This window comes from Aulonocara stuartgranti (genome assembly GCF_965226115.1).
Source record: "Aulonocara stuartgranti genome assembly, chromosome: 9".
Lineage (NCBI taxonomy): Eukaryota > Metazoa > Chordata > Actinopteri > Cichliformes > Cichlidae > Aulonocara > Aulonocara stuartgranti.
In genome coordinates this window covers 495,697-514,451 of record NC_138960.1, presented here as the reverse complement: position 1 = coordinate 514,451, position 18,755 = coordinate 495,697, and the positions used below count along the sequence as shown (strand labels likewise).

The 18,755-nt window shown below is 49.4% G+C and overlaps 3 protein-coding genes across 9 annotated transcripts in view; 2 read left to right on the top strand and 1 right to left on the bottom strand.

Annotated features, from left to right (window-relative positions):
• Positions 1-207: 207 nt before the first annotated feature.
• Positions 208-1,703, top strand: mos (v-mos Moloney murine sarcoma viral oncogene homolog). The gene has a single exon (XM_082547167.1). The coding sequence runs from the start codon at positions 310-312 to the stop codon at positions 1,315-1,317; it is 1,008 nt and encodes a 335-aa protein (XP_082403293.1). The 5' UTR covers positions 208-309; the 3' UTR covers positions 1,318-1,703.
• Positions 1,704-3,142: 1,439 nt separating this feature from the next.
• Positions 3,143-14,036, bottom strand: steap2 (STEAP family member 2, metalloreductase). 5 transcript variants are annotated; one of them, XM_082545793.1, is made up of 7 exons: positions 8,188-8,443; positions 7,389-7,792; positions 7,011-7,177; positions 5,780-6,307; positions 5,164-5,328; positions 4,474-4,788; positions 3,143-4,292 (listed from the first exon to the last, which is right to left on the bottom strand). In XM_082545793.1, the coding sequence occupies exons 2-6, from the start codon at positions 7,768-7,770 to the stop codon at positions 4,495-4,497; spliced, it is 1,536 nt and encodes a 511-aa protein (XP_082401919.1). In that variant the 5' UTR covers positions 7,771-7,792; positions 8,188-8,443; the 3' UTR covers positions 3,143-4,292; positions 4,474-4,494. The 5 variants fall into 5 exon arrangements, with proteins under 5 accessions (XP_082401919.1, XP_082401920.1, XP_082401918.1 ...); XM_082545794.1 differs by having other exon boundaries at positions 3,143-4,283; XM_082545792.1 differs by lacking the exon at positions 8,188-8,443 and adding an exon at positions 12,945-14,036 and having other exon boundaries at positions 3,143-4,788.
• Positions 10,491-18,755, top strand: part of LOC309713878 (calponin-3-like) — a 24,678-nt gene continuing 16,413 nt past the window's right edge. Inside the window, exons 1-3 of one of the 3 annotated variants that reach the window (XM_082545800.1) lie at positions 10,491-10,743; positions 14,046-14,191; positions 15,121-15,243. In XM_082545800.1, coding sequence (XP_082401926.1) covers positions 10,602-10,743; positions 14,046-14,191; positions 15,121-15,243 — 411 coding nt within the window. In that variant the 5' untranslated portion in view covers positions 10,491-10,601. Of the gene's footprint in view, positions 10,744-10,777; positions 11,732-14,045; positions 14,192-15,120; positions 15,244-16,586; positions 17,172-18,755 lie in introns of those variants that run through there. The other 2 variants (XM_082545801.1, XM_082545802.1) reach the window with 2 other exon arrangements.

Below are 18,755 nucleotides of genomic sequence, written 5' to 3'. Positions count from 1 at the left end.
GCTCCCCATCCGCAGCTTTAAACACTGCGCACACATTACCAGCTCACACGGCTCGCCGGGTCGTATATATGACCGTAGATGTTATTATGCTCACTATCCCAGATGTTGTTCACACAAAGCCGTCCTTTTACCCGGCTCTGCTCTGTTGTATAGAGTAAACTGAGGTGAACCATCGGCATGAACTCAGTGACCCCAAACAGAAGCATTACGTCCTCCAGAACAGCAGGCGGCAGTGCGGAGCGCGTAAAAGCCTGAGCTGAGCGCAGAGTAGCTGTTCGGCTTACAGAGCAGTATGGTGCACAGCGTGCCATGCCGTCTCCCATCCCGCTGACCCGCCTGCTGCCCAAAGACTTCTGCCCCTTTCTGGACACGGGGCCCTGCAGCAGCCCGCTGACTAAGCACGGCTCCACCTTACAAGTGCCCGCTCAGCGGCTCCATGGCCGAATCGCCACTCGGCTTTGGTCCTCGGTTATCCACTGGAAGCAGCTGCGCTCCGTGCAGCCCGTGGGCTCGGGAGGCTTCGGCTCGGTCGACCAGGCGGAGTACTTCGGAGAGACCGTGGCGGTGAAGAAGGTCAACAGGTCCACCAAGAACAAGCTGGCGTCCCAGCAGAGCTTCTGGGCCGAGCTGAACGCGGCGCACCTGCGCCACGCCAACATAGTGCGCGTAATAGCTGCCACCACCTGCGTCCCGCCACAGTGTGGAGACGAAGGCAGCATCGGGGTAATACTGATGGAGTTCGTGGGCAGAAGGAACCTCCAGCAGGTCATTTACGGTGGCACGGAGCCGCTGGGACAGCACAGGTGCGTCAGGTACTCGTCGGACATCGTTCACGGCCTGAGGTTTCTCCACTCCCACGGCGTCGTGCATCTGGACATTAAACCAGCTAACGTGCTGCTGACCAGCGAGGACGTGTGCAAAATCGCAGACTTCGGCTGTTCTCTCAAACTGGACCCTGGCTGTGAGGTCAGCGCCGCGAGCCACCAGCCTCTCGTGGGTGGCACGTACACGCACAGAGCCCCAGAGCTGCTCAGAGGCGAGAGGGTGACTCCTAAAGCGGACATCTTTTCTTTCGGCATCACTCTGTGGCAGCTTCTCACCAGAGAGCCGCCCTACACCGGCGACAGGGAGCACGTCATCTACGCGGTGGTGGCTCACAATCTGCGGCCTCCTGTTCAGGACCACCAGGTGTTCCGGTCGGAGCCGGGGCGGCTGTTTCGGGCTCTGCTGAGCCGCTGCTGGAACGGAACGCCCCCCTGCAGACCCAGCGCCCAGGAGCTGCTGTCGTCCCTGGAGCAGCTGCAGCCACAGACCTGATTTGATCTCCGAAGCTGCGCACGGGTGTGTGGACAGCTGTGGGTTCGAATATGTTCAGCTCCAGGAAACGAGCACTGTGCGCTAGGCCAGGTCAAAGCTGAGGAAACCATGGAAACGCTGGGCGTCTATGACTACATGTTTCTACTGTGCAAATAATAAGTGTGATAGTCCTCAGACTGTAGCATTAAAATGAGCTGGTTTATTCTCCTCTCAGCTGTTCGTGCTGCTGTCAGGTCGGTCCTGTGGGACCAGGACACCGTTTCCTCCCAGGCGTCCTGATCCATCTGTGACTGTTTCCAAATGTTTCTTAAATGTGTTGTGAATCCTAGTGTGTGAAACGTGATATTTGGGTGTGATGGGTTTCATTAAAATTCTTTTTTATGCCACGTTTGTCTGGAGTTCACATCATTAGAGGGCAGCAGCTGGTCGGAGGCTCGGTGGGCCACTGCTGCCGTGTCATGGGAGGACACTTAGTGTTCAAGTAGTACAAAACCAACTGTTTGTTTACATTTCAAATATTGTGTAGCAGCACTAAACACATGGGTCCTCTCTGCCATTGTGTTCGTATTTAACCACAAACTGCATTAGATTCTTCACGTCAGTGTACGGCTGCAGGTGGGGCTGAGGTGGGCCCGGCTACCAGCCTCATTCAGCCAATCACAGGTTTCTCCTTATTTACCAATCCACCCCCGCACACACAGACGTGCATCCTGAGCGCGTGAGGAGGTTACCCACTGTCAGAGTTGTCGTTGAGCCTCGTAATGATTTGCAGCTGTGTGCAGAAACAACGAGATTCTAATGAAATGACCAAACTCAGACTTGTTCATGATAAAGTTTATTTGTACTCTGACGTCGAGCTTGGGTCTGCCGCCCGGCCCGTCGTCTGATCCAGCTGCTGTAGATCTCCTTCATCCTTAAAGCTCACAAACTCAATGCATATACAGAGAAGTACGATTTGTGAAGCCGGACAGCAGAGGGCGCTGCTGCTCATTTAACCCGTGTATGGTGTTCGGGTCTGTGAGACCCGTTTTCAGTTTTTCCCAAAAGAAAAATTAAACAATTATTTTTTCAACCTGAAATTCATTGGCTTTGGCTTATTTTCTGTGAAGAACATAAATCCAAACTCATTTTCAATGACCTCATACTGTACCTCCCCCCCACGCATTTACATTACATACAAGGTGTTCGGGTCCACTGGACCCAGGTCTAATAAAAGTGTTGAAAGTGCAGGTCCTGTGTTCCCATACTCTGTCTTCCTCCTTTCTGGTGCTGCTGATAGTGTTTTCTTCCCCTCCTGCTCGCGCACAAAGTTGCCACATTGTTGAAAATTCAACTACCAACACCGTCTGCTCTGACATTCCCACACATTTTACCCTCTTTCTTGAGGGATCCAAATTTTATTTTCTCATACCCTGTCCCACCTGCAAATTAGGGGCATAATACTATAAATAAGACTTTGCCAGTGTGGTTCTTTATCACAACTGATCAAGATGGCAAAAGATTATCTGCTGCGAGGGCCATCCAATTGATTTTGGAAGAGAGAGGGGCTTCTGATGATGATGTTGACAAAGAGGTTTCAGAATATTTCACATTTCTGAAAATTCAGAGTCTGACAGTGACTTTGAAGAAGAGGATGAGGTTGAGCATCATTTAGTAACAAAACGAAGACGAGTACCCCATCTGCTGCCAGCTCCAGGACCAGAACAAGCCCACCAGACAGCAAGTGAAGAAATATGGATGTCAATAACTGGTGACATTGAATGGTCTTCTTGGCCAAGAAATGAGCCACCCTGCAGAGCTGTTACTGTGATAAGCCAGGGCCAACACAGCTGGCAGTTACTCATGTGCAGGACATCAAGTCTTCATTTGAGCTTTTCATCCCAGATTCCATCCAGAAAATTATTCTGGATTGCAGTAATCTAGAAGGACGGTGTGTTTTTGGAGAGAGGTGGAAGGAGATGGACCAAATTCATCTAAGAACCCCAAAGGCCTACTTTGGGCTTCTTATCCTTGCAGGAGTTTTCAGGTCCAAAGGGGAATCCACAGAATCCTGTGGGATGCAGAAACCGGCAAGAACCTTTCCGTGCATCAGTGTCTCTGGAAAACTTCCACAAAATTTCCAGGATTATTCGTTTTAATAACCGAGACGACAGACCAGCTCGACGGCAGAGAGACAAGCTAGCTGCCATCAGGACAGTGTGGGATAAGTGTGTGCACCACCTCCCCCTGTTTTACAACCCTGGGCCTAATGTCACCATTGATGAGCAGCTGATCCCATTTAGTTGTAAAACATATTGCTTCACCTGTAAATGTGTTGTGTCTTTCCACTCACTCCACTTGATTATAACTGATTTATTTTTATAACATTTTATAAAACAAAAAAGAAACGAGAAGCACATTGATTCATAAATGTGATCTAACAAAGGGAAAGGGAAAAATTAACCATGTTTGCTGTTCATATGGTTTGTAATTGGGATGAAGTAAACATCTGTTGAGTAATTTAACATAAAATTGTTTGATAGTGTTAAACTCTGGCGGGTCCACCAGACCCATGAACACTGGCTGAGTAAGAAAAATATGAACACCACACAAGGGTTAACTGCAGATTAGACACCGGCTGTTCATTCACTGTAAAAATACAACGAAATACTATAAACTAACACTCAGTGTGAAGCTGTGTGTCACATGAGCGTCACAGGAACACGTCTCACTGACTGACACACAAATGTTACACACTTCTACCACGGTCTGTAAGGAAAACAATGTGTGAATGACAGCCTCAGATCGCACTGCAGACACACACAGGTAAACGCAGGTGTGCAGCGTTACAGTGAGGAGAGGCAGATGTGCTGCAGCTGTCCTCCATCATCAAAGCTGCAGGGCCCACCGACAGCGCCTCTGCTACACTCCAGTCGCGATGCGATGTCACAGAAGAGCAAACAGCTGTTCTCACAGATGAGCAGGACCTGTACAAACTGCAGTTTCAGTTACAGCAGCGACTCAAAGCAGGGACGTGATGTCCTGATAAACACTACACAATAATACGAAGCAGCATCGTTGGAACAATATGAATAAGCGGATACAGCAACAGGTCCACAGCACGAAGCTGTCATCAGACACAGTCCCGCAGTGAGAGTCACTACAGCGGTTCCTCACCTGGAGCTACGAACAGGCCGATCACATAACGGTGACCCTCTCAGGGGAAACGTGGGCAGCTGAGCCCACCGGCTCCATGCGCTTGCCCCTCATCTCACTGCTGTCCTGACCCCTGCGGATCTGGTGGAGCTTGCGGGCAACGCAGGGGAGCAGGATCAGCAGCTTCCCAACGATGACGCACACCGGGAGCGCCAGGGCCACGACGAAGCTGGGCGGCAGGTAGAAGCGGTAGGCCTCCTCCTCAAAGGCGCGTTTCCATCCAAACAGCAGCCCGTGGAAGGTCGCAATGAGCAGGGCGATGTACCCCAGAGTGGACTGGAGCAAAGACAGGAACACTCAGACACAGGCTTTTGTTGTGATCACATAACAGCACGACAGTGACTTACATTAGACACGCCCCTAACATCGAGACTACAGCAGAACATGTTTACACGTATGTAGTCTGTCATGTGACTGTCTAAGAGAGCATCTCGGTCACAGCACGTTTCCCCAAGTGTTCACAGCAGGAGAGCTGGGAGTGACGGCACGCCGCCTCAGAGACGCGACCTGAGTTCACAGCAGCTAAGCTGGTTTCAGGTACACTCGTCACAAGCCGCCATTACGCACTACTGATCACGTACACAGACTAGACTGGACTCCGAATACTCTCTGAGGCACGTGACACGACGGGCTGGTGGACTCTGTGGGTACCTGTATGAAGCCGAACTCCCTCCAGTTGAGCGTGCTGTGGACAGACGGGATGGAGGTGACAGCCAGCAGAGACAGCAGCCCCAGACTCATGATCCCAAAGGAAACGTACATCTCCACCCTCCACACCTCTTCCTCGTTCCACGTGCTTTCCATGTTCGAGTGGACCTGCCATCACATGAGAACACGTCACAGAGAGTACGGTTCATCAGGAGAAACCCTACCGCTGCTGCCAATCAGATTACAGCGTTTCTGGTTTACTCCACGAGCCTCCCATCGCTCCTCATGTGTTTGACACAGATGTTAGACAACGCCGACGTGAACACGTCTCTACTGTGACACAAACAGAAAAGTTAAAACCAGGAAGGTTGGTGGTTCAATCATGTGGTTCAAGATGCTAACCCCCTATGATGCATCCATGGGAGTGTGAGTGTTAGACAGGAAGCTTGTGTGATGCTGCCTCAGGGTGACACTTGTGCTGACCTGTAACGTTTCTGGATATTTGAAGGGAAAACCTGTGATGTTGCCAGTTCTCTTGCTAATGTGTAACGATTCAAATCAAAGTGATCTTCAGAAACAGCACTGTTTGTAAAGATGTGCAAAAAGCTGTTTCACTGACCTGCTGATAAGCAGTGTTGAGCAGCAGGTATCTCTCAGACCTTCTCAGAGGCAGGCACACACTGTAGAGGACATGAACAGCAGCCAGGAAAAAAGCGAGGAGGCCCAGCTGTTTGCGGCTCTGCAGCCAGTTTTCCAGCCAGTGTGGGAAATGCTTGTACTTGGTGCCATAGTAGAGCTGGTGGGCAGCTGCTAACTGTCCTGCAAGGTACACCAGGGCCAAGAGAGTGATGGCGACGGCAGGCAGTGTCCGATTCACTATCTCTATGGGGATCTTGTAGAAGTCACTCTGCTTGTATTTCATATATGGGTGAATTATATCTCGAATAAACGAGTAAGAAAAAAAGAAGATGGAGAGGGCCACGGCAGCAAGAACAGGGCCCTTCCAGCCAGGGAACAACTGGATAGGCATGTTCTCAATATCACGGGAAGAAGACAGGGTGCCCATGTCCACCGGCTGGAAGTTGAGCTGCCGGGCTAATTCCATGATCTGCTGCCTGGCCTCCACCGAGTCACTGCAGATGAACACCTACAGGAGAAACATGAGGGCGGGTTAGAGACGACGGGCCGGTTCAGAGGCGTCCTCCTGTTTGGACGGTGCTGCGAGACTCATAAAGAGTCCATCTCAGCAGCATCAGTAAGCCTGAAGAGCCTGCTACAGACCTCTCTGCACCCATGCTTCTTATTAATCTCTGGATATCTCCCACAGCATGTCTTTGTCCCCCCTGAGCCTGGTTCTGCTGGAGGTTTCTTCCTGTTAAAGGGAGTTTTTCCTTCCCACTGTCACCAAAGTGCTGCTCACAGGGGGTCACATGATTGTTGGGTTGTATTATTGTAGGGTCTGCCTTACATTATGTTGTTGTGGTCTGCTGCTGTATAAATAAAGTTGAATTGAAGTCATTTCGAACGCTGCCACTAACCCAAAGGAAGCACTTACTGGTATTTCTTCACTGACTCAGTGTCATCAACAGCTTTAAACTCTCTGCCTTACATACAAAGTATCACAAAGTCAGATTCATGAGCACGTGGCTGACCTCTCAGCTGAGGCTGTGGTATTTTAAGGTAAAGACCCTACAACACTACAGACAAACCCCTGGTGGGCGAGCATTTTAGCAACAGTCACAGGTCAAAACTTTGGTTTTTAAACAGGAGGAAAGCTCCAGCAGAGCTCAGGGACACGACAGGACAAAGACACGCTGTAGACGTGGACACGTGTGGCCCGGTTACTGCACCTGTGTGCTGGCATCCTTAGGGTAGCTCTGCTGCATGGCCCAGGCTGAGATGACGTTGAAGCCTTTGACCACGATAGAGTCTGGCAGCAGTGAAGCCAGATACTCGGCGTTGGACTCTGGATACTGGTTTGCTCGCTTATTGTTACTCACATCCACCAGGATCTTCCCTGCAGAACAAACACAAGCACAGCAGTCAGGTCACCAACACTGATAACCCAGACATCTTTGCCCTTGCATTTCCTCCAGTCTCACAGACGCGGCTCAAACCAAAACCTTTGGGAGGTCAGTAGCTTGATCTGCATGCTGGGATAAGAAAATCAACCACCGTGTCCAGTATGTGTGTGATGGTGTGAAAGCACTTACAGGTGTGTGACATACCTTCCAGTAGGTGTTTGAGGTCCCACACAACAGAATAGTGCTCACGGCGGATTGCCAGGAATACGATGTTAGCCTTCCCCACGGCATCTTCATGGTGCGTTACATCCACCACATGTGGAAATGAGTGGGCTGCCAATTTGGGATGGCGGCTACCCACCACCACATGGAAGCCACAGCGCAGCAGACGAATGGTCAGGCACTTGGAGAAGTCACCTGATCCCAGAATGGCCACAGTAGGCTGAGCATCCCCGCACCAGCTTCCTGGACCTGCAGCTCCATTCTTCAGGCCTTTGGACAGCAGGGGGGCCTGGACGTGGTGGGAGGAGGAGGCTGTGAGGAACACGGGGTTCCTGCTTCCACTCATCAGAGACATAGAGTCCATCCTGCGTGCTGCTTCAGTGGGCCTGGAGGAGACAGAAGCACGGGTGTCTGTAAGAACACAGCAGAGGATCCGCAGGTTTCACGCATTTAACACACTTTGTTCCACATTTCTGAGAGCTACAGCAAACACGTCCACGCTGTGTGTGTGCGTGCGTGAGCGCGCGCCGGGACAGGAGGCCTCCACTGGCTACCCCAGTGACCGCGCGGGGAGCCCCCACACGACATCGGCTCTCCTCGCGACCTTGTGACTGCAGACAGTGGTTTCGCGAAGGACGCGGTCGCGCGTGTGCTCGTGCACCTGCACCAGATGCTCTACCGAGACACGACGAGCTGCCCGTTTACCCCACTCACGCGCACACGTATGATGCCATGTTACCGTGTGTGTCACGCGGGGATGCTGTCGCAGCTGCTAGCTCACCCTCCCGGTCCTCCTGCTCAGCCTCTGCCGCGTGACGTCACCACACTCGCTCGCGCCATCGTTCACTCAAGCGGAAGTTGTTTTCAGGCGATATTATCTGCAGACAACACTGAAGCGAAGCTCTCTGTACATCACCCACAGCTCCGTCTCCTGTTTCACCGTGAAACAGGAAACACGTCACTGTTGCCTGCTCAGCACAATGTGACGTCATGTACGTGAGGGCAGAGCTTTTGTTTACACTCGGGCTTCATGCTCGCGCTTGTGTCGCCTCTGTCTGGTGACGTCAGCTCAGTGTGTGCACGTGTTTGTGCATTTACACACATATACACTCTATGGTATTACAGCTGTTGTAGATCAGTGAGCAGCGGGCCAAACTAACTGCAGTGCACATGAACCACGTGGTGCAGTGTTGCCATTCACAGTAGCTCCACATCAGCGTTAACACGGGAGGGCGAGACGTCCACAGTGGAAGACAAAGATTCCAGTTTTGAATCTCGGCTTTTGTCTCTGAGCACTTTAATCACTCTATGATCAAAGTGTTGAAACCAGCACGATCGTGCACCTGTGTCTCCAGCCCAGCTGTGACAGATGTGACCGGATGAAAACGGTCATCAGACACAGGCGTTGGTCAAGCACAACACTAACTAGGTGGTCATGGCTGCCAGAGGAAGCCCATGATTAGTCCAGTACGATCAGAGCAGCAGAGCTGATGTCTGGACTACAGCACTGACTCTTAGCTGACAGTCACGTCAACAACACTTATTCCTGATTACCTTAGAAATCAAACATTTACTAAAGGGTGACGACATCACAGGTCAGTGATGTCACAACCCTGTTTCATTTGGCCAGTGTGAAAGAAGCCTCGTTCTCATCTGGGACATTTTTAAAGCCATTGGTTTGCATATATCAGCACGGTGATCACGTGCACAGGTGACACCTTTGACATCATGTAGGAAACAGTCTTGAACAGAAGCACAGGTAAGTGTGGTTACTGCGTAGCACTTTAACCTTGTTTACAATCCTCTTACTGCCCAAACCTGCACAGCACAGGTCTCGTCAGCTATCAGTGATGTCAACCTGAACAAAGACATCAGAACCAGGAAAATCAGTGTTTGCATCTTCTAGCCACTTCCTGTCCCACACCAGGCCGCAAACACTTTGAGCTATAAAAGCTCCACGAACACCATCAGTGTAGCCGCCGTCTCTGTACAGCTCACATATACTTAGTATGAAATGTGAACAGGATGTGGGCGATGGTCAGAACACTGATTCACGACTGAAGGCTGACTGTGACGACGTATTCTGCAAGTAAATGTCCTACAAAATGTCACAGAAGTAAAACTGTGTACAACATAAAGTAAGTCAGGGTAAAAGCACTGATCCTACATGTGACGGCAAAGAGATGTCAAGACAGGACCAGCTACCTCTGAGGGTGTCCAGCCCGTTTAATATGTTCATGCTGTTCTAACAGCTGCTGCCTTTATTTCAAGTCAGTAACTGATTGATTGTTTCAGCTCTACTTGTTTACATCGTTGGTTAGTTCAATGTATAACTTGATTTTGTAACCATTGTGGAGAGGTGCAGCAGCTAGCACTGCCTCACAGCACCACCGTCCTGGGCTTGAATGTGGTCTGTGTGGAGGTGCTGCTCGGGTACGCGCCCTGGCTTAGGTTCACTGGGACTGTAAACTGGCTTCAGTGTGGACACTGTGCTGTGTTAGAAACCTGCAGGGTTGCTTTGTTGTTGACTTCAATGTTAAAATAAGTTCTTTATGAGCAGAGAGCAGTGACAGACTCACAAACTCATGTGTAGCTTGATTTAGACACGAACACAATGACAGCAGCAGTGCTGCCTCCTGTCACACAGAGACGACCCATGTGTGTATGAAAAAGTTTAGTCTTGTTATAAAATATTTGAAATGAAAACGAACAAAAATATCAGAAATATCTGTTTTCCTCGTTTTTGTTTGGTATGACTTGAACACTGAGGGGGCGTGTCAGCAGCGGCCCACGGCTGCTTTCAGGTCCACAGCCCTGAGATCAACCCGATCGTTGAAGATTCAACCTTCTTCATTTGGCACATTCAGAGTTATACGAGTACAACATGCAGTGAAATGTGTGCTGACACGCTCCTCCGCTGTGCAAAACACGGATAACATTATCATCATTATTATTACACTTACAAATTACAATGAATTTAAAGTGAAAGTCGACGTATATTTTTCTTTCATAAGCTCCACCTCCTCAGCAGATTTATAGACACGTGTCCAGGACGTCTGAATAGATGTGGAAGCTAAAAACAAAGTAACGTGAACACCAAGCAGGAGCTGGCTCTGCCTACCAGCCCGCACTCAGGGCTTCCCCGCCCCACGCGCTGTCTGGTTTTGGGCACGCCAGGCTGCCGTAGCCGTCACGATGTTGCTGTTGGGGTTCACATCAGCAGTTTTACTTCTGTGTTTATTTTTCATCATTCGCCTTTATATCGTTGTGAAGACGGGCGCCAACTGCAAGCCTGGAAGCAAGGGTCGGGTCACTGTTCTGGTGGTCGCGGGATCAGGTAACAGCGCGGAACACGGCCCCGCTGCGCTGCGTTCAAGTGTCACAGAGAAAGCGCGCTCATGTTGTTACGTTACAAACAGCCGTCAGCCGGCCTCCGTAGCTACCGGGCTACACCGGGCATGGAGCCATGTTTCACAGTGTTTCAGCAGCACTGTGACACCGTGGGTGTATCGGACACGGCGTGGACGCATGCTAATTCTAGCCATGCCACGTATCTGCTGTTTTAGCTGTGGATACTGAACATGTTTGCTTTGTGTCGGGCAGGAGTGCGACACTTCCGCCACCGTACAAGCAACATCCCCGAGCTTCCGGTACACTATACATACCTAGGGTGTACACAAAGGTCATTCTGGTGATTAGTGAAGTGAAAATCCGTCAAAATACTGGATTTTTCTTAATAATTCCATCCAGATTAAGCGATGCTGGTTATTTTCTATGTATTTAGTTGTTACAAGTCCTTAGAGGCAGGAATAGTTGTATTTCCTTGAAGAAACACAGTTTGGATGCATGCGTGGACCTGTGACAGGCGTGAGTCCGCTGGTTTTCCACGCTGAGATGAGGGGAAACTGCTGAGTCAGTCATCTGTGTGAGGTTGTTGCTCTCTGCCCTCCTGCTGCACACGGACCACATGTTTGACACCCCTCTCTCCGTCTTCATTCAGAAACGTCAAACATAAACTCACACGTGGATTTTGAAGCGACTTTTTAAATGAAGTCAGTTTGTCATCAGCAGTTCAGTCAGAACCTTTTTCCACTGAAAATCTCCTGATTCACTCTCAGTGGGTCTAACCAGAACCACATCCACGTGAAGGTGTTGGGCTGTGATGATTTTCACGCCACATCCTGTGGCACGTGGGCTGGTTTAAAGACACGAGTGTACGATCCGAGCCTGCTCCTTTCTCCAAACGTCAGCAGCATCTCTACGGGGAGAGCTCATCTCACCAAAGGATGCACTTCCAGTATGCATGAGCTTTGTCCGGCTCCAAGGTGACGTTTTTCCTTCTGAGACTCTTCAGTCCATTCCTGTGTAGGTTTCCAGTGGCTGTCATGTGTGAGACTACAATTCCCAACAGTCACTAGTGTCTCTGCAGTTGTTCCTGGGTCTTTAGACACATCTCGCACTAGTTTGCTTCCTTTCCTTGTTCTGTACTGCGTGGTCCTGCTTCTCAGTGCAGTTCTTGATGTTGGGGTAACTGTGTGCTCGTGTGCATCACAGGCCCATCGCTGTGTGATGTGTTTGTATTCTTGTCTTCAGTTTCTGTCAGCTGTAGTTTGTCCCTGTTAGGTAACAGCTGAATGATTAGATTTAAAAATCCAAATTCGGATGAATCAGAAAGTTGGTTAAATGATAACCACGAGCGTTCCTGCTGTCCATGGTAGTGACAGAGTGCTTTGGTGAGAGGAATAGTCAGCAGTATTCACATTACTCTGCTGGATTCAAACGGAGGCTCTGACGTATCAACTCAGGCTTCATCTTGAGAAGTGTTGCTGAGCATGCTCACTGGAATTGGGTGCAGGTCTGAAACGTGCAGCCAACACGACCGTTAGCCAATGGATGTGCAGTGTTCCTGGTCTCAGTGGTGAAAATACTCAGCTTAATGCTGACGATCCAGTACAGTCTGGAGCGTAGAGCTGGTCCTGGGGTGTAGCTCTGCAGCTCAGTCTTAGTTATATACAGTGAAATTACAACAGCAGTTATCTTCACACGTAACGACCCTACGGTGTTAGCGAGAAACCACAACAATCAAATGATCCCCTATGAGCGAGCACTTGGTGACAGTGAGACAAAAAGCTCCCTTTTAACAGGAAGTGACCTAAAACAGAACCAGGATCACTGGACTAAAGTATGGGAGAGAGGCTCCAAAGGCTAATGACATGCAGTAATAGCACATATACTATAGACAGCATGAGAAAGCTGCTTCTGCAGGGGTCATATGATAATCCAGTTGTTCAGTGATGACGCGACGAATCCTACTTCCGGGCCTAAAGTAGTCTGCGTTTAATATGGCTTTTGTGTTGTTAACATGTTTAATGTTTTGTATTTTCTTCTATTTAATCTCAAAAAGCTCCTAAAACAGTCAGTGATCACTGTTGACCTCCCTCGGCTTTTATTACCGCTAATCATTTATTTAAGCTCAGTTTTTAAAACCTTAGGATGTAACTACAGCCCAGCCCATGCAGCAGTATATGAATGACTAACCTCGTATTGTGGATGGATTATCTCAGTTGTTCTCCTGGCTGAAGTTTGGTCCTTTTACAGCATCCTGCCATGCGATTACATTTGTTCCTGACCACCGAGAACACTCACGTTAACTTTTATCGAGTGGAAAAAAAGTTAGCTTGTTTATATTATGCTAACATAGCTGTGTCGCTAGCAGTCACGTAGCACATCATTATATACCAGCTAGCCCAACTTCAGTAACCCTACAAACGTCACTGCTGTTTAGTTTTCTGTCTTCATTTATGCTGGAAGTGATAACAGAGCTGTACGTTTTAATTTGTTTCCAAAACCCTGCAGTCAGGACATGCTATATTGTATTTAGATAGAAGCTAGCGAGCTAACTCCCTGCTAACTTCTAACTCCGTTAAATGTCATAAATTCCGTTTTCATGGATGCCTGGATGTTAAACTCAATTGTTACACCTGGTAGAGCAGAACGCTGATCATTTTATTAAAGATAAAAGACTTTAGACAGTTTTTCAACTCTCAGTAATGCCACAGTGATCGTTTGATATATGGACCTGCAGCGGAGTTTAGGTCCAGACACGGCTAGTGACGTCAGACTGAACAACCGGATACTCAGAGGTCTCTGAGGTCTGATGGGGCTCGGCTGTTTTGGGGAGATTGGAGTTGTCGTAGAAACAGTTTGTAGTCATTATGGGAACCTGCTGATGTGAGAATGATGTATAAACTATGATAAAGCATTTATAATGTAATGTCACATTTGACCTTTAAGGTCAGTAGACCGATGTGAAGTTCAAAGTGATAATGATGCTTTATAGCGCTGTTGGTCCTAGATGCTGAGCAGACTCCTGGCTGTTTCTGGCCACGTGCACGTCCAACACTGTCAGTGATGTCCTGTGGTGTGTCCTCGCTGCCGCTTCACGCCCAGCACGGACTGACCTGTTTGAACTCATGCTGGGATGAAACATACTTTCTAAATCAAATTGAATGTCTGTCTTTATTAAGTGTCCATCTAAAGATGAGCGAGTATGACGAGCGCAGTGAGGACTAAGAGTTCAGTGTCCTCCAGGTCGTGGTTAACCTTGTAACTGCTGCTGTGCTTCTTTCTGATTTGTAGGTGGTCATACCACAGAGGTCCTGCACCTGCTGCAGTGCATGTCTGCAGCCTACACACCTCGACACTATGTCCTCGCAGACACAGACAGGATGAGCGAGGAGAAAATTTGCACGTTTGAAAGCCTCAAACAACAGTCGGACTCACAGGTACGCATGATGGAGCTTTTGGTTTTAACTCAGTGTGGTGATGCACAGCGAGAGCTCACTGAGCTCTGTGGTCTCCATGGCCCAGCAGCTGCACCCCAGCACAGTGCAGAGGTTCAGATACAGCAAAGCGTGCCACCGCTGGACTCTGCAGAGGACTTGCTGCTCCCACAGGACTGCATCATCATAGGCAGGAGAGTCCTGACAGCAGCAGGCTCACACACTGGAAGAGTTACTTATTTCCTGTCCTTCAGGAAAGTATCACACTGTGACAGTACTCCACTGCCAGGCAAAGAGCACATCAGCAAAACAGAAAGTAAAGTTTGGCCTGTTGGCCACCAGCGTTTCTGAAGTAATCCTGTTACTGTGTGGTTTAAGCTGTCTACCGAAGCGCACGATCTGATATCTTCGTGTTGGTGTTGTTCCCAGATCATCATGAAAATGTTCCAGGTTCAACATTGCAAGTGACCAATCACATTGTTGTGACGTCATACTTTTGCGACTTCGGAAAAAACCGGCGTAAAACAAAAAACTGTACTTAAGCTGCGAGAAACCGCCTCTGTCCGCCGATCAACGGACCCTGACCCTAACTCTTTAATAAACAGTAAGCAGAATTGATATTGTCCTCGCAACATTGGAATTTCATAAATGCACGAATGGCTTGGCGTGCAAAAGAATAACGTCACAACAAAGTGATTGGTCACTTGCAACGTTGAACCTGGAACAACATTTTCATGGTGGTCTGGGAACAACACCAACACGAGGATATCAGATCATCCCTACAGAAGCACGTCCTCGTGTGTCTCACAGGTCCAGGTGTGTGGTTGGTTTCTGTTTGTCTTCAGTCCCTGTCAGCTTACAGCTCAGTGAATCCATTTAAACATCTAATGTCAAATTCAGACGAATGTGACGCACACGTGTTTGTTCCTCAGTTCACCATCTGTCGGATCCCACGGAGCCGCGAGGTGCACCAGTCCTGGAGCTCGTCTGTCGTCAGCACTCTCGATGCCCTGCGCTATTCCCTGCCTCTGGTGTTCAGGCTCAGACCGGACATGGTGAGTGGAGCAGGCTGTAGTGAACAGTGGCTCACACAGCGGTGGTTAGCACGCTGCAGCTGAAGGCATGTTACCAACGGAATATTCCATCCGTTATATTTGAGTCACAAATACTGTTGTGTTGTTAATGAGCGACAGTAAATGGAGAGGAAACGGCTTCTCACTGGTTTCGCTTTACAAAAACATTTGTTTCTGCTGAAAACCTGCTTCTGTTCAAACGCTGGCTGTTTCAGGTCTGTTTTAGTCGCAGCTGAAACGCTGGCGCTTACGTGGCGACGGCGCCGAGCGCTAAACGAAGCGTCGAAGCAAAGGATCATTTTCTGATCAACTTATCGCTGCAGCCCTGCTGCTGTAAGAAGGTTTGTGCAGGGAAACAGACGGCTGAGAGGTGTGGGTGTAAGCTGACTGCAGAGTGGGGCTCTGCATGCAGAGGAGCTGTATGATTACTTCTCCAGACTCCACGGCAGCTTTCCTGTAAACTCCACCAGCCTCCTTCAGTGCTGAGGCCTCGTACTTACTCAGCCCCCTCCCTTTGTCTCACTGAACGCAGTCCTCGGTGAGTCAAACGCGTATCTGTTTGAAACATTCTGATGCATTTGTGGTTTGAGACGGTTCAGCTCAGCCGGGTTTGGCCTTAAATATGTTCGGTAAGCTCCAAACCCCAACAGGGTTTCCCTCTTTGACTCTCACAGTTTCTACTGAAGGACCTGAGGAGGGGAGGTCACTGTGTGAGAACAGAGGCTGCTGCGCTGCATGTCCGAGGCGTCCTGTGATGACAGGGAGTGCACATGAACCGAGCCAGTCTTTGTCACATGACACACAGTTTTGTAACAGATGTACAGAATAACCTCTTTCCACGGATGTGTGCCCGCCCCCCCGTCTGTGTTTTCAGGTGCTGTGTAACGGCCCGGGGACCTGCATCCCCCTGTGTGTAGCAGGACTCCTCCTTGGAATTCTGGGAATAAAGAAAGTCCTGATAGTTTACGCTGAGAGTATTTGCCGTGTCCAGACGTTGTCGCTCACTGGGAAGATCCTGTATCCTGTATCCGACTACTTCTTTGTACAGTGGTCGTCTCTGAGGGACAAATACCCCAAATCCATTTTCCTGGGAAGAATGGTGTGAAAGTGTCCGATCCACACGGACTCATTCCTGCTGTGTGATGAATAAATGCTGTGTCTGTATTGTTGAGTTGTTTGTGCCATTATTTACTCTCACTACTATTAAACTACTCAGAAAACAATGCAGTGAAGGTGAAACTGCTGCACCTGCGCATCGCTGGGGAGGCTGATCGTTATCTGTCCGACGTGGCATCACGTGTGATCGCTGTGGAGCCCACACCGAGCACGAGTCCCTGCATGAGAGGAGAAAGATGGACACCATGTCCACCCGCACATTCCAGGATCACCACAGTGCACGTGGGTTAGCATGTTTTCCCTGACAGTACACACGCGTGTGTCTCATGAAGCTGAACGCCTGTTAGTAAGCCCACGCGCAGCCTCTGCTTCCACGGCACGGCGGGGAAAGGAGCGGGTGACATCTGTGTGTTTCTCGGGTGCTGTGGGACTTGGTTAAAGCCGCACCAGCTTTTCGTTTCCAGCCAGCCTGCAGACCAAAGCTGAGCTGAACAGGATTCCTAAAAATGATCCCGGTGTGGAAAGTTTTGGTCATGTGTGGAAGTTGTACTCATCCAGGGCTTTCAGGATGCAGCCGACACTGAGGGGAGGGGACAGGAGGCGGGGGGCTGACCGTGCTCTCGCCTCGCGCACTGCTTGAGCTCCCGTCGGGCCGAAACAGTCGCTGAGAATCCGTCTTTTCCACAGACGACTCCGCGGACTTTGCGAGTAATCCCGTGGGTTACAAAAGCGCCACGATGACTCACTTTAATAAGGGACCAGCCTACGGCCTGTCTGCTGAAGTCAAGAGCAAAGTAAGTGCTTCGGTCGCGTCTTTACTTTGTCTCACGTTTCCTTCGCTTTCAGACTTTTTGTGTGGATGCTAGAAGCCCGCGGGCCTGTCGGTGTGTCTCGCTGTGGGCCGAACACGAGAGTTTAAACAAAGGTTCGGTCCTCTTGTTTGTCTGAACGCTTGTTCCCGGCGCTCGGGAACTTTTCCCTTCGTGTCCAGCACGAAGAAAGACGCGGGGAGCGTTACTGTGACCGCAGCCGCCTCGGTGCCAAGCGCTGCTTTTACGCCTCTAAAGCGTTTGAAACAGTTTGTTGAACTTCTGATGAGATGTTGTGATGAAGATGTTTGATGACGACAAGCTAAACGGGATCTGTGGAGCAGCTGGGAGGAGCCCGGACACACTGATGCTTCCATGTTGCCTCAGATTTTAGGAGCAGACTTAGAACAGCAGTCAGTGTCGTGGCAAATATTCAGAGCAACCAAACCATCTGTTAGTTTCACGGCAAACGGTCTCCGTGGACAGTCTGTGTGGGATGGCTGAAGGATGACGCCATCAGAAACACGTACAAACGCGCACTCTCCACGAAGTTCGCGTTTCTTCTGTCTGCTCCTCACAATGCCTCCATCTGTTACTGCGTGTTCACGATGCCCCGTGAGATTTACATTACCCACGCCACGCATGACTCGCTGCATGAGGGACTTCTGCAAACTTGGGATTTGAAAGTCCGCCAAAATGAAGTAAAGGACTTTCGAGAGCGTTGATTTGAAAACACATCTTTTGTGTAAGCATGAGAAGTTGTTGGGCAGTCTGCGTGTGTGTGGACGAGTTAGTGTTTTTGGCTGTTCGTGTGCCAGGACGTTTGTTTGCCTTTGGCCTCGTCTTCTGTCCTGTCAGCAGTCTGAGATTTTAAGAACGAATGACACGCGGAACCAAAGGTAGATGTTCCCCACGTCAGCCAAAGGCTCTGTCCCTGTGGTTCTTCAGCATCACAATGATGGTCTGAAGGCAAAGAAAGATACACAACAGGTTTCCTTTACCAAGTGGATCATCACGGCCTAGCCATAGTGGTCCGTTTGATTGACCTTTATTATTATTATGTATTTATTTTATTTTCAGTTGTTGCAGACGGGACAGACATGACTGGGCAAGATAGAAAAACACAGGGGAAGAGGGAGAAAAGGCACTTTTCACCTGGATCACCTGTTGAGAGGAAGGAAACAAGCAACAAACGAGCAGCATAATAAACACAACAGCATCACAATAATCTAGCTGACAGTAGATATTAAATATTGAATGTTATTGTGCAGCACGCAGGACTGACAGCGCTCAATGTGCTTTGAGGTAGCAGCCAAGAAAGGTGTAGTTTGTGTCTGTGCACCCCTGTGTGCACCCCTGTGTGCACCCCTGTGTGCACCAGCACGCTTGTATTCAAAAGGTTTGTCTATGTAACGATCTGCTAATGTCTTGTGATTGACAGGCCCCTAGGTCGAGAGTATGTGCTTCTGGAACACAGAATGACAACGATTTATAAAACAGACCTATTTTTTTATTCAGGACGACCCAAAGTCGGTGACAGAGCCCAAAAACAAAGAAGGAAGATGCTCA

Excerpts from the sequence above, each read along its gene's own strand:
- mos (XM_082547167.1), top strand. The coding sequence starts at position 310 with ATGCCGTCTCCCATCCCGCTGACCCGCCTGCTGCCCAAAGACTTCTGC.
- steap2 (XM_082545792.1), bottom strand. The coding sequence starts at position 7,770 with ATGGACTCTATGTCTCTGATGAGTGGAAGCAGGAACCCCGTGTTCCTC. Across the intron at positions 7,178-7,388 it reads CCTCAAACACCTACTGGAAG|GGAAGATCCTGGTGGATGTG; the intron begins GTATGTCACACA and ends TTTGTTCTGCAG. Across the intron at positions 4,789-5,163 it reads GGGAGTTCGGCTTCATACAG|TCCACTCTGGGGTACATCGC; the intron begins GTACCCACAGAG and ends TCTTTGCTCCAG.